This window comes from Rhinoderma darwinii, chromosome 8 (assembly GCF_050947455.1).
Source record: "Rhinoderma darwinii isolate aRhiDar2 chromosome 8, aRhiDar2.hap1, whole genome shotgun sequence".
NCBI classification, from domain to species: Eukaryota; Metazoa; Chordata; class Amphibia; order Anura; family Rhinodermatidae; genus Rhinoderma; species Rhinoderma darwinii.
Window position 1 is genome coordinate 23,611,292 of NC_134694.1, and position 15,022 is coordinate 23,626,313.

General features: G+C 45.3%; 1 protein-coding gene across 1 annotated transcript in view; it reads right to left on the reverse strand.

Annotated features, from left to right (window-relative positions):
* ADGRD2 (adhesion G protein-coupled receptor D2) overlaps positions 1–15,022 on the reverse strand; it is a 198,456-nt gene that overhangs the window by 123,603 nt on the left and 59,831 nt on the right. Inside the window, exon 12 of the mRNA XM_075834574.1 lies at positions 809–935. Coding sequence (XP_075690689.1) covers positions 809–935 — 127 coding nt within the window. The remainder of the gene's footprint in view (positions 1–808; positions 936–15,022) is intronic.

Below are 15,022 nucleotides of genomic sequence, written 5' to 3' on the forward strand. Positions count from 1 at the left end.
ATTATTTGAAACTTCTTTTAAGGATTTTTTGAGGTGTTTTTTGAGACGTTTTTAATAGTATCAATGGGAAATCAGCTACAAAAACGCCTCAAGGTGTGACATGCACATTTCTTTTTTTCGAGGCTTCTTTTTACGAGGCATTTTTTTTATTCAGCAACGTAAAAATAAGCCTCATGTGAACAGTACTGTGTATTTCTTAAGGAAACTGTTTGCAGGCTTATTTCAAGTGTATTTTGGAGGGTAAAACAAGGCTTTTCCGCTTCAAAATCAGCCTGAAATTATGCTGTGTGAACATATCCTAAAACTTAAAAATATTACAATACGTGTGAGAAGGGGTAAGTACGTGCAGGAACCTTCCCACGTCTACAGTGTGTAGCAAGTGTAGTGCAGCCTAGTATGTCTTGTTTAGCTGGACCAAACCCTGTATCAAGAAGAAGCGCCTATGGATCTGTCTGCAACAAAGTAAGTGAGCCAGTCGAATCTAAGACACTTGAGGAACTGTGCCTCTAATATTGAGAAGTATTGATATTTTTCCTGCTGTGGCCGGGTGTGCAGAGCCCGGCGGCATAGAAAAGTTGAGCTACTTTAAATTTTCTTGTCTTTGTCCCATCTTTGCTGCGACACCACCTAGGCCCCACCTTTACTGCCCCATGGTTATACTGTTAGGTGATGTATTACATAGCAACAACAGATGACAGACTATTATAACTTGGCTCAGATGGTCCCAGGGGTGACATTTAAAAAACTGCAACCCTTTAATTAAACAGAATTTTTTAATCTCTTCCCAACTTGATGTGATTTGCATTACCTGGACATCATAAATTTGCAACAAGACAGCAAAATTGGTGGTGTGATTACAGAAACAAATGGTTGCATCTGGGAACATATTTTTGATATGACACCCAGCAGTGGACCAACCCCCTCCATTTTCTGGCCTAAAAAAAATAAATATATTAATTGCAGAACGAACAAATGTTATTTTTATTTAAGACATTTCTGACAATGCAAGTAATGATCATACAAGTCAGATTTTATTTTATTTCTTTATCTTAATTTTCATATCATAGCAGTGTTTTGGCCTGTGTTTATAAATTGATTTGAGGTTCTGATTTCATGCAATTCCATATAATATTACCATACAGTGCTGGAATAATGCTGCCATACATAGTCAAATAACTCATAAATTAACATATAAAGCTGAAATAACTTCACCATAAAAACTCAAATATAACTACCACACAGTGCTGAAATAATATCACCCTACAGAGCCCACATCAATCCACAATAAAGTGTCTAGACAAAAAGTCTAAGCAATTAAACCAATAGCTAAGGGTACTTTTACACGACCTGACGTGGGCCGTGTAAACAATCGCCGATCGAGACAGCCCGTTGATCGGCGCTAGTTTGCTCCTTTCACATGGAGCTAGTATGGGGATGAGCTACCGTTACGCCGAGGGTGTCTAAAATGTCACCACAATTCCTGAAGATTCAGTTGAATTCCATCAACTTTCTGAACATTACCATCCTGAAAGCACAAGATAGCATTCTAGCAAAGTATTTATCGCAAAGAAACTGCGACAAATAATCAACTATCCCTTAAAAAAAATAACATTCCAGGCTCAAATTGTTCCATCTTGAAACAAAAAGAATACTTAGCAACTAACCCCAAAAGAGAAAACATAAGGAGACAACAATGTCTATGTGATAGGGACTTTAAACAATGAAAGGATATCCTCCAGACATTCTGGGGCTATTGAAAGCAGATCAGTGGAATGCGGATGCGATATCTCCCATTTCGGACAATGACCTACAGACGTGGCCGCCCAAAACGTGACTGACTAGTTTATAGCTATGTAAGGGCGACATGGCTACACCAAAATCTGGTCACTACTTATAATTGTGCTGGCTGTAAGGCGTTCAGTTTTGTAAAAAAGAAAGGAAGGTGACAAGTGCCAAAACAGGTCAGACATGTATTTGCAGATCATTTGCAATTTGCAGACTAAGGAAATTGTGTATGTTGCTACGTGTAAATGCCCCCGGAACTATGTCTGCCTGTAAGAGTATCGGTTGCGATGGATTCTATATCATGTTGTGAATATCAAATGGTGGGAGGATTCACCACTTTCCTGTCCCATGCACGAAATAACTGGAAGTACCAAAAAAGGATTTCCTTCCAGGTGATTAAGGTAGTTCGCCCACCAATAAGGGGCATTTATTGGACAAGCTCTCTCTATAGGAGTGCAGATGCATCTACTAATTTGAGTTACACAAGCAGAAGGATCTAAATGATGAGGTGTTTTTTAACCTATTTGATATAAGAGGTTAATACCGGATTTTATGTTCACAGTGCCCCTCAGATCAATAATCAGACCACTCAGGATTGAATCCCTGGGTGGATTTATATTCTGTGCAGGAACCAACATAGAATAGAGTGAATATGTATAAGGTTTATCGGCCGAAGTGATCTCCAGTTCTGAGACCAAGCATATGGTTTACGATTGGGAGAAGCATGACAGTGTGACTAATATTTTTTTTGTCAGTGTAATAAATTACATATGGTCCTGGAGGCAATAGTAATTGACTACCCAACATTAAACATGCAGATCCACACTCTTTGCCGTGTAAGAGACTTTACCGTAAGACAGGGAGTGACCTGAGTTTACCTAGGGGCAGTTTCAACCATGTGGCACTCGCTGATTGAGCCTCAGAGTGGAGACCCTCAGGAATTCAGGAGTGGACGGGTTTTAGAGATATACTCTCTCTCCAGGTTGTTTATTATGGGGCATTGTGACCGTAAAGGAGGTAGGTATCTGTAATGGCAGGAAGGAGGTGAAGGGAAAGTGAGCCCTAATCTACCCACCGCCCTGTCCCTGCCTACTTGCAACGACCCGCCCTAGGCGACGAGGTACAACTGGGCGGCGGTCCCTACGCTGGCTAAGTGCACAGGAAGACAAACAGGGAACACGCAAGGGAAGGGGCAGTAGCCACGGAACGCCACGAGGAAACGGGGCGGCGAACGAACAGTCAGGACCAGGACGAAGTGAGTACACCCGAGCAGGCACGGAGACAGAAGCAAGCCAGGGCAAGCAAGCAGGTCAAGCAGAACTGCAGCAAGGCAGAAGCACGGCAGAAGCAGGCTGGAGCAAGCAGCAGTGGGGCCAGGAATCCAAAAGAATTACAAGCACTGAGGGAGAGCACAGGGCAGGTAAGGGCAGGGGGCGGAGCTAACTCCGAGAGACCAGGCCGCGATAGGCTCTCCCACTCCTGAGCCTGCCACCCTGGTTGGTGGGAGATGGTGTCAGTCGAGCAGGTCTGGCCTCAGGTGTGGATTGATTAATCCCAGGAGTATAGCTAGATGAAGTACCTGGCAGATCCCTAACAGTACTCCCCCTTTTATGAGGGGCCACCGGACCCTTACTAAGGGGACCCGGTTTAGTGGGGAAGAGGAGGTGGAACCTCCTGATCAATACCCCAGCGTGAACATCACGGGCAGGTACCCAAGTCCTCTCCTCTGGCCCGTATCCTCTCCAATGGACCAGGTACTGGAGGGAGCCCTGGACCATCCTACTGTCCATAATCTTGGCCACCTCGAATTCCACCCCCTCAGGGGTGAGAACGGGAACAGGAGGTATCCTCGAGGGGGACCAGGACGGGGAGCAGCGTTTAAGGAGGGAGGCATGGAAGACGTCATGTATGCGAAAGGATGGGGGGAGCTCCAGACGGAAGGATACAGGGTTGAGGACTTCAATGATCTTATAAGGTCCAATAAATCGGGGAGCAAACTTCCTGGACGGGACCTTAAGGCGCAAGTTCCTGGACGACAACCAGACCAAATCCCCGACGACAAACCGGGGGTTAGCAGAACGTCTACTATCCGCCTGAATCTTTTGTGCGCTCTGGGACGCCTCTAGGTTCTTCTGAACCTGGGCCCAGACAGTGCACAGTTCCCGATGAACCTCCTCTACCTCAGGATTATTGGAACAACCAGGGGAGACGGAGGAGAACCTTGGGTTAAACCCGAAATTACAGAAAAACGGGGAGACCCCTGACGAGTTACTGACCCGGTTATTCAGGGAAAATTCAGCAAGGGGAAGGAATGAGACCCAATCGAATTGACAGTCAGAGATGAAACACCTTAAATATTGTTCCAGGGATTGGTTGGTCCTTTCCGTTTGGCCGTTAGTTTCGGGATGGAAGGCGGAGGAGAAGGACAGATCAATCTCCAACTTTTTACAAAAAGCTCTCCAAAATAAGGAAACAAATTGTACCCCTCTGTCAGAAACGATATTGACTGGGGCCCCATGGAGACGCAGGATGTGTTTCACAAACAAAGAAGCTAACGTCTTGGCGTTAGGTAGCTTCTTAAGGGGCACAAAGTGGCACATCTTGCTGAAGCGGTCGACTACCACCCACACCACCGACTTGCCCTGAGATGGAGGCAAATCGGTGATAAAATCCATGGAGATATGGGTCCAAGGTCTCTGGGGAATGGGCAAGGAACGTAGTAGGCCCGCAGGTCGGGACCTAGGGGTTTTGGACCTAGCGCAAACCTCACAAGCGGCGACGTAAGCCCTAACATCTTTAGGCAACCCAGGCCACCAATAGTTTCTGGTAATGAGGTGTTTGGTGCCCAAGATGCCAGGATGACCAGATAGAGCGGAGTCATGGTTTTCCCTGAGTACCCTCAGCCGGTATTGCAGGGGAACAAACAGTTTGTCCCCAGGGACGTTCCCGGGAGCTGCACCCTGATCAGCCGCGATATCAGAAGCTAAATCAGAATCCGTGGCAGAGACGATTATACCAGGGGGTAAAATACAAGCGGGATCCTTCTCGGAAGGAGGATTGGCCATGAAACTACGTGACAGAGCGTCAGCCTTAATATTCTTGGACCCAGCCCTATAGGTAACCAAGAAATTAAATCTGGTAAAGAATAGTGCCCACCGAGCTTGTCTAGGATTAAGCCTCCGGGCCGATTCTAGGAAAACCAGATTCTTGTGATCCGTAAGGACCGTTACCTGGTGTCTGGCCCCCTCCAGGAAGTGCCGCCACTCCTCAAAAGCCCATTTAATTGCTAGAAGTTCGCGGTTACCAATATCATAGTTACTCTCCGTGGGCGAAAACTTCCTAGAGAAGTAAGCACAGGGGCGGAGATGGGTGAGGGAGCTGGTACCCTGGGACAAGACGGCCCCCACTCCCACCTCGGAAGCGTCAACCTCCACAATAAATGGCTCCTCTTGGTTGGGCTGAATCAGCACGGGGGCCGAGATAAAGCACTTCTTGAGAGTCTCAAAGGCCTGGACGGCCTCAGGGGGCCAATGGAGGACATCGGCACCCTTGCGGGTAAGGTCCGTAAGAGGCTTAGCGACGACCGAGAAGTTGGCAATAAATCTCCTGTAATAGTTGGCGAACCCTAAAAAACACTGTAACGCCTTAAGGGAGGCAGGTTGGACCCATTCCGCCACAGCTTGAACCTTGGCAGGGTCCATGCGGAATTCATGAGGAGTGAGGATTTGCCCTAAAAATGGTATCTCCTGTACCCCAAAGACACATTTTTCAGTCTTAGCAAACAGATTATTCTCCCGAAGGACCTGGAGCACCTTCCTGACATGCTCCACGTGGGAGGACCAGTCCTTGGAAAACACCAGTATGTCATCAAGGTACACAACAAGAAAATTACCCAGGTACTCTCTCAGGATTTCATTAATAAAATTCTGGAAGACAGCAGGGGCATTACACAACCCAAAGGGCATGACCAGGTATTCGAAATGACCCTCGGGTGTGTTGAACGCAGTTTTCCACTCATCCCCCTCTTTGATGCGGATAAGGTTATATGCCCCCCGTAGATCGAACTTAGAAAACCATTGGGCTCCCTGAACCTGATTAAAAAGATCCGGAATCAAAGGAAGTGGGTACTGGTTCCTTACGGTGACCTTATTCAGGTTACGATAATCAATGCAGGGCCTAAGACCACCATCCTTCTTCCCCACGAAGAAGAAGCCAGCACCTACAGGAGAAGTCGAGGGGCGAATGAAACCCTTGGCCAGGCATTCTTGGATATACACCCTCATCGCTTCACGTTCAGGACATGAAAGATTAAATATCCTACCCTTAGGAAGCTTGGCACCAGGCACCAAATCGATAGAGCAATCGTAATCTCTATGGGGGGGCAACACCTCGGAGGCCTCCTTAGAAAACACATCGGCGAAGTCCTGAACAAACTCAGGAAGCGTGTTTACCTCCTCCCGGGGAGAAATAGAGTTAACAGAAAGACATGACATAAGACATTCATTACCCCATTTGGTGAGATCCCCAGTATTCCAATCAAATGTGGGATTATGCAACTGCAACCAGGGGAGACCTAATACCAGATCAGACGATAATCCCTGCATCACCAGTACAGAGCACTGCTCCAAATGCATGGAGCCAACCAGGAGTTCAAAAACAGGAGTATGCTGAGTAAAATAACCATTAGCAAGGGGGGTTGAGTCGATTCCTACTACAGGGATGGGATAAGGTAAATCAATACAAGGCATCTTTAGAGACATAGCAAAATCCACAGACATGATATTAGCAGATGAGCCAGAATCCACGAAAGCACTGCCTGTGGCAGACCGGCCAGCAAACGAGACCTGAAAGGGAAGCAAAATTTTATTGCGTTTCACATTAACGGGAAATACCTGTGCGCCCAAGTGACCTCCCCGATGATCACTTAGGCGCGGAAGTTTTCCGGCTTCTTATTCTTGCGCCTGGGACAGGTGTTCAGTAGATGCTTGTCGTCCCCACAGTAGAAGCAGAGACCATTCATTCTGCGAAACTCCCTACGTTGTCGAGGGGACATGGAGGCCCCGAGTTGCATAGGTACCTCCGAGTCCTCCGTGGAGGGGCGAGGAGACGGGACCTCGGGGGGAATCGCAGAAAAGTCAGAGGGGAGCACACTGAAGCGTTCTAGCTGACGTTCCCTGAGACGTCGGTCAAGTCGTACTGCTAGGGCCATAACCTGGTCAAGGGAGTCAGGCGAGGGGTAGCTAACCAGCAGCTCCTTCAGGGCGTCAGATAATCCTAACCTAAACTGGCACCTTAGGGCCGGATCGTTCCACTGAGAAGCTACGCACCACTTCCTAAAATCAGAACAGTATTCCTCAACCGGTCTCCTACCCTGACGTAAGGTCACCAGCTGACTCTCGGCTAAAGCAGTCCTGTCAGTCTCGTCATAAATGAGTCCGAGGGCAGAGAAAAAACGATCAACAGAGGAAAGTTCAGGGGCGTCAGGAGCCAAGGAGAAGGCCCACTCTTGGGGCCCTTCCTGGAGTCGGGATATGATGATACCCACCCGCTGGTTCTCGGAACCTGAGGAGTGGGGCTTTAGGCGGAAATACAGTCTGCAACTCTCCCGGAAGGAGAGAAACGTCTTACGGTCCCCTGAAAACCGGTCAGGTAACTTGAGGTCGGGTTCTAGAGGTGAGGTGAGGGGTACTACTAAAGCAGCGTCACCCTGATTGACCCTTTGGGCCAGGGCCTGGACCTGTAGGGAGAGGCCCTGCATCTGCTGGGTCAGGGTCTCAAGGGGGTCCATGATAGCGTCAGCGTAGGAGAAATGGTAGACTAGGTAAGGGCTTGTAATTATGTAATGGCAGGAAGGAGGTGAAGGGAAAGTGAGCCCTAATCTACCCACCGCCCTGTCCCTGCCTACTTGCAACGACCCGCCCTAGGCGACGAGGTACAACTGGGCGGCGGTCCCTACGCTGGCTAAGTGCACAGGAAGACAAACAGGGAACACGCAAGGGAAGGGGCAGTAGCCACGGAACGCCACGAGGAAACGGGGCGGCGAACGAACAGTCAGGACCAGGACGAAGTGAGTACACCCGAGCAGGCACGGAGACAGAAGCAAGCCAGGGCAAGCAAGCAGGTCAAGCAGAACTGCAGCAAGGCAGAAGCACGGCAGAAGCAGGCTGGAGCAAGCAGCAGTGGGGCCAGGAATCCAAAAGAATTACAAGCACTGAGGGAGAGCACAGGGCAGGTAATAAAGGGCAGGGGGCGGAGCTAACTCCGAGAGACCAGGCCGCGATAGGCTCTCCCACTCCTGAGCCTGCCACCCTGGTTGGTGGGAGATGGTGTCAGTCGAGCAGGTCTGGCCTCAGGTGTGGATTGATTAATCCCAGGAGTATAGCTAGATGAAGTACCTGGCAGATCCCTAACAGTATCATTCCCTTATAAGATTAGCTGGACGCAGCTCACATCAATGCCAACAGACCTTTGTTACTATCTATCTATGTTATGGCAGCTATAATAACAGCCTTATCGTACTTACTGTCAACCCTTGAACCATGGCACACAAATCCAACGTGGAAGAACATGTAGGGCAGTTAGGCTAGGGGAAATAGTAGGGAAAGAAACAGTACACAGATATGTACATAGCTTCCTTCTCTATAGGGGCCTTATAATCTATGCTCTCCAGTGTGAAGAATCTGGTATCTCTAGATACTCCAACCTTGTACTTACAATGTCACAGATGCTGTGCCCTCCTAGGAACATTTTAGATCATATCTCAATAATTCTCAAGCAAAAGTTCTATTTTAATATACCTAATTTGCTTAGTTTCTGTGTTTCCCAGTCACATTCTCTGTTAAGAGTGGCGCTTGTCCAATCCCCACAGAAAAAATACATGGACTACTTGTATACTAAACTATTAATTTTTGGGCCCACTTCTGACTTTGGCCCAAGAAACTGCAACGAAAACTTCAGGTATAAATCCAGCCTTAGACCACTTTCACACGGCAGCAGTTTGGTCAGTACTTTGCATTAGTGTTAATAAAGCAAAACCAGGAATAGAGAATAAAACCGAAAAAGTACAATATAATGGAAAGACTTGCTCCTCTTCCATATATTGCACCCACTCCTGGTTTTGCATACTGGTGTAAAATACTGACCAAGATACAACTCTGTGAAAGTGGCCTTAAGGAAATACATTCGGCTTTTGCAAAAACATTTGATACTGTACCCTCACACATACAAAAGTTGCAGATACAAGGAAAGAGGGGGGAATGCAAGTACATGGTATAAGGCCTTGTTCATGTAATGTTTTTCATCTCCATTCGGCGTATACGCTGGGAAAGCTTCCGGTACATACGCAGAACGTATCAATAGTGCCCTATTGACATGAGCTAAGCCAAAAGGTCATATGTCAGGGGGGGGGGGTGTTGACATACCTTTCTTATTTACCTGTATGGAATAGCATAGTTGACTATGTTTTCAATATATAAACATCCGGCAGAAAGAATGTACATCGGCATGCCATGGTTTGCCTAAACAGCATACGTCAAAGGCTTTTGCTGGAGGTATACACCAAATGATACCTCCAACGCAAGCTTTAAACGTAGTATGGACACAGACTAAATTGGTTAAGTGACAGAAGACAAAGAATTGCTTTAAGGACTGGGGTGTACTGGGTATTAGTTATAGAAAACTTGGAGAAAAAGAAGCCATTACGCCACAAATATTATAAGAAATTATAAATTTTATTAGGACATACAACATAAAATAACATGTATATAAAATTCAAAGGGATCTAAAAAAGAAACAGTGTGGTTGCTTCAAACAAATTAGGTTTAGGGTGTCCTGCACAAAGAGTTCCCTGGCAATTGTGTGTGCCTCACAAAGACCAAAAATCAAGCATCTAAATCGTATAGTATGGGCGTATCTGCAGCCTATTAGTGACGACACAGGTACAGTTTTAAGGGAGACACAAGGTTCAACATATAACCGTGTGCTCCTGGGTGCCCAAAGTCAGAGGGTTGCATAACCGATTACGCCATAATAGAAACTAGATCAAGAAGAAAGGGTCAAGGTCAGGCAAACACAGCCGGAAAGGGAGTCAAGTGTCCAAAGCATATACAGATCAAAAAGAGTCTGTTTGAAACACAATAAGTATTGTGGCTGGCTTACCCATAGGGATGAATATTGAGATGGCCCCACACTGCAGCCTGAAATGGTAGCGCCCCGACGCGCGTTTCGACAGTCTAGCTTCCTCAGGGGGTAGTATGAGTATGGGTATTAGTTAATAGCAGCAGCTGCAAAAATTATTATTATTAATAATACTGCAGCTGAATAAATCCTGTATCAGATCTTATCTTGAATATGAGGTATGGTCTTGGCCTCCACATTGTAAAGGATATAGGAGATCTAGAGGGGGTTTAAAGGGGGCAACTAATAAATTGGATGGTATAGAAGGTCTCTTTTTACTTATGAAAAAGTTTTTCTTTAGCTCAGAAAAAAAGACTTAAGGTCCTTACCTGATCTTTGCCCTGTGGAAACAGGGCAGTGATCAGCGGACAAAAAGAACGACTAAGCACTCGTTTGGAGGCTGATCGGATTTTTCATGCGGTAAAAAAAAATGGCTGCTTTTCGGCAGCACATCTCCCTATGTAAACAGTGAATGTGTTGCCGACAAGATGCAAGTGTACGTTGACGACTAATCGTAATAATGATCATTCGTCCCCATACTTTCCCGATCATTGCTACCTTTGAACTGAGCAAACGAGAGCTAATCAACATGCTGTATAGTCGCATGTGTTATGTGCGGATAGTTCTGCAGATTTTTGCTGCGGATTCTCAGCAGAAAAGGGTGGAATCTGCAGTGAACATCCAGAAAAAAACGAGCAAGTTGCGGATTATAAAATCTGCAAGATGCTCTGATATCTATTTGGAAAATGTGCCGCAGCATGTGGTTAAGATTTTTTTCAAACCTTATCCATATGGCTTGGACTGTAATTCACTGAAGATTTTCTTTAAGGAAAATCCACACAGCAATCTGTAGCATTTCCATCCCATATGAATTCAGTCTCAGAGGCAATATTATTAATAAGGATAAATATTCTACATAAGTGCATAGAAAAAATAGTTACATCAACTATTAAGTCTGTGAATGGTATAACAGACCATGAGACATCATTTAGACCAGGATCACACACGCAGTTTTGATGCAGTTTTTTACACCGATTTTTTTAAGCCAAAGCCAGAAAACGATCAAAAATAAAGTAAGGCTACATTCACTTGAGCGTGACAGATTTTCGAGTGTAAAAAAACACACGTAAATATGTCCATGTGCGAATCACGCACATCTGAATGAGCCCTTAACCCCTTAATGACCAGGCCATTTTGCGCGTTAATGACCAAGGATTATTTTTTGATTTTTCACGGTCGCATTCCAAGAGTCGTAACTTTTTTTTACTCTGTCGCCATAGCCGTATAAGGACTTGTTTTTTGCGGGACAAGTTGTATTTTTCAATTGCACCACTTTTGGATGCATGTAATATATCGATTGACTTTTATTAACTTTATTTTAGGAGAGAATTGAAAATAAGCAGCTATTCCAGCATTGATTTTTACGTTATAAATTTAGGCCGTTTACTATGCAGAGTAAATAACATGTTACCTTTATTCTATGGGTCGGCACGATAACGGGGATATCAATCATATAAAGGTTGTATATGTTTTCCTACGTTATTTTGACGGCATTCATCCGACGGTATAATTAAAGTGTAAATTTTGTTGTTCGAGTCGTTACGATCGCGGCAATACCATATTTGTGTATGTTATTTGTTTTGACACTGTTACTAAATAAAGCCACTTCTTGGTGGGGAAAAAGTGGTTTTATTTTATTTTTACTGTAAACTTAATTTTTTCCGTAAACGTTATTAAACTATTTACGTGTTTTTTTTGTCCCACTAGGGGACTTTATTTTGCGATTTTCTGATCGCTGATATAATGCTTTGGTATATTTAGTATTCCAAAGCATTAATTCCTGTCAGTATAAAACTAACAGGCAATCTATTAGACCATGTCTCTAGCATTGCCTAATAGGCAGTTGCTGAAGGCAGACCTGGGGTTGCATTTGAAAGGCCCCCAGCTGCCATGGAAACCCAACGGCGCCCCGCGATTTCTTTGCGAGGGTGCCGATGGGGTGACAGAGGGAGCTCCCTCCCTCTCTCAAGCACATTAGATGCCGCTGTCGCTATTGACAGCAGCATCTAATGGGTTAATCTGCCGGAATCAGAGCGCGCTTCGATTCCGGCAGTCGGGGCAGGAGCCAGGCTGTATATAACAGCCATGCTCCTGCCGCTGATCGCGTGGGTACACTGGCATATATCCGTCCGTATTCGGGAACTAGCTCCTGCAAAGAACGGATATATCCGTCCTTCGTCGTGAAGGCGCTAAGGTATAAAGAAAAGACTGTTGCATCTCCTTTCTTTTGTGTGCACTTCTGTGTTTGTGCTAGAAAACCTGAGCCAAAAACGACCACAAGAACTACATCCAAACCGTGTGTGTGTGATCCTGGCCTTGTGTCGAGGAAGGGTGGTTTCATCTTTGGGAAGGGGAAATAATGGCAAAAAAGATCCACACTTGTCTCATGACTAATAGTATTAAAAGTATTAATAAATAGGAGGGAAGAATGATGTTACATTGTTCCAGGTATCAAGTGGCCTTATAGGGTTAGGAAGGATTTTATTTCTTTCATCTCATGTGTAACAATAAGGGCGGGTTCACACGTGGCGGAATTTCACTTAAATTCCGCTGTGGACACTCCGCAGCGTTAATCCGCAGCGGTGCCGTTTGTCCATTGACTTACACTTTAATTTAGCAGTGTTCGTTTAGACGAGGCGTAAAATTCCGCTGCGGAGCATAGGCTGCGGAGCGGAATTTGGTGTCCGCAGCATGCTCTGTCTGTTGCGGAGCAGTGGCGGACTCATGGCGGAATTTCTCCATTGACTTCAATGGAGAGTCAAAATTCCGCAATGAAGTCCGCAGATCTTATGTGTGCTGCGGAGCGTATTGGTTTTACTACCATGACATTTCTTCATTCTGGCTGGACCTATGTATTTCTAGGTCTACAGCCAGACTGAGGAAGTCAATGGGGCTCCCGTAATGACGGGAGCGTTGCTAGGAGACGTCTGTAAATAGTCACTGTCCAGGGTGCTGAAAGAGTTAAGCGATCGGCAGTAACTGTTTCTGCACCCGGGACAGTGACTACCGATCTCAATATACATGTATCTGTAAAAAAACATATAAGTTCATACTTACCGAGAACTCCCTGCGTCTGTCTCCAGTCCGGCCTCCCAGGATGACGATTCAGTGTAAGTGACGGCTGCAGCCAATCACAGGCCAAGCACAGGCTGCAGCGGTCACATGGACTGGCGCGTCATCCAGGGAGGTCGGGCTGGATGCCGAAAGAGGGACGCGTCACCAAGACAACGGCCGGTAAGTATGAAATTCTTTTACTTTCACTAGGGAAAGTGCTGTCCCTTCTCTCTATCCTGCACTGATAGGGAGAAGGGAAGCACTTTTCCCGCAGTCCGCAGCAGCTAGTCCGCATCAATTTTCTGCACATTTTGTGCAGATCCGCAGCAGAATCTGCAACGCAGATTCTGTGCGGCATTGATGCGGACAGTTGCGGAGGAAATCCGCCACGTGTGGTCATGCCCTAATACAAGAGATGAAGATTGGAGACAGACAATTTTATTACTGGAGACAAAAAGTAATAATCTGAAGACCAATGTAGAGGCTGGCCAGGATTTACCTCGGCTGCTTACCCCCCCAGAGGTGTTTAGCGCTGCAAGAAACATTTTGGGTTGCTGGCAAGAATGTTCCTACCTGAAACATGGACACGCTGGTATTCATAAAAATATATTACAACTCATTTTATAAATGTGACAAGCATTAAAAACAGCAAGAAAATTATTATTTTACATTAGTTTCCAGCGAGGAACATTATTGTGGGGGGTGACCTTGACAACATTGACAACAGTGGCAGTTATGACAATGAATGGGAATATTCAAGGACAGAGAAATATGGCCATCCACTCCAGCTGAAGTGTTGAAATTCATTTGTGTTTTTTCTCTTATGAAGATAATATATGGTTATTTGTTAGTAAATTGGAGACCCCAAAGCCAAATAAGAACAATCAACGCCTAAACAAAACAGGTCAAGCAAGGATCATGTGAAATGGACTAAATTGTAACTTTATTTAAAGCGATCTGACCTTTTGCTTCTAAAGACGTTTAATCATGCAGTGAAAAAAGCTATTTTTTAAAATTAACCTTATTTCTATTGTCCATCATTTTTGAGTTCTCTAAATGCAGCCAGCAGTGTAAACTATCGCGACCTTATATCACAACTAGTGTGGACAAGAACTGAAGATATTGCAACTTCTCAGAATTCATTTTTTTTTTTTTTTAAAACCGTTCTGAAAACGATGTATTGATCAAATTGGTTGCTGTGGACAATGCCTCCAGTTCTTGTCTGCATTAACATATTTATATATTAGTATATCAAGCATAGACTAAAAGAACATTGGGGGAGATTATTACTGGGGCATTGGACGAACGATCCGCCGTTCTCTCCCCTTATATCACATGCAGCAGATTTATTAACAGGGTACAGGGTGCCAGCCTGGCATTGATTTCCGCCAACTATCTATACAAAAAAGTGTCAGAATAGAAAAATATAATTCTTAGGGTATGTTCACACGCAGAGTCAAAAACTTCTCAAAATACGGAGCTGTTTTCAAGACGTTTTTAGAGCAACTCGTGTTTTTCGCTGCGTTTTTGCTGCATTTTTTACGGCCGTTTTTGGAGCTGTTTTCAATAGAGTCTATGAGAAAACAGCTCCAAAAACGTCCCAAGAAGTGTCCTGCACTTCTTTTGACGAGCCGTCATTTTACGCGCCGTATTTTGACAGCGACGCGTAAAATGACAGCTCGTCTGCACAGAACATTGTAAGACCCATTTCAAGCAATTGGCAGATGTTTGCCGACGTATTGGAGCCGTCTTTTCAGGCATAATTCGAGGTGTAACACGCCTCCATTACGCCTGAAAAGAGGTCGTGTGCACATACCCTAACCGGTAATTTCGTTTTTATGAATCCAGAGACAGCACAACAGGAGGTTGACTCCATGCCCTAGCAGGGACAGGAATACAGAGAGGTTAAAAAGCCACATCACACCAAATTCCTCCAGTGTCTTCTAAA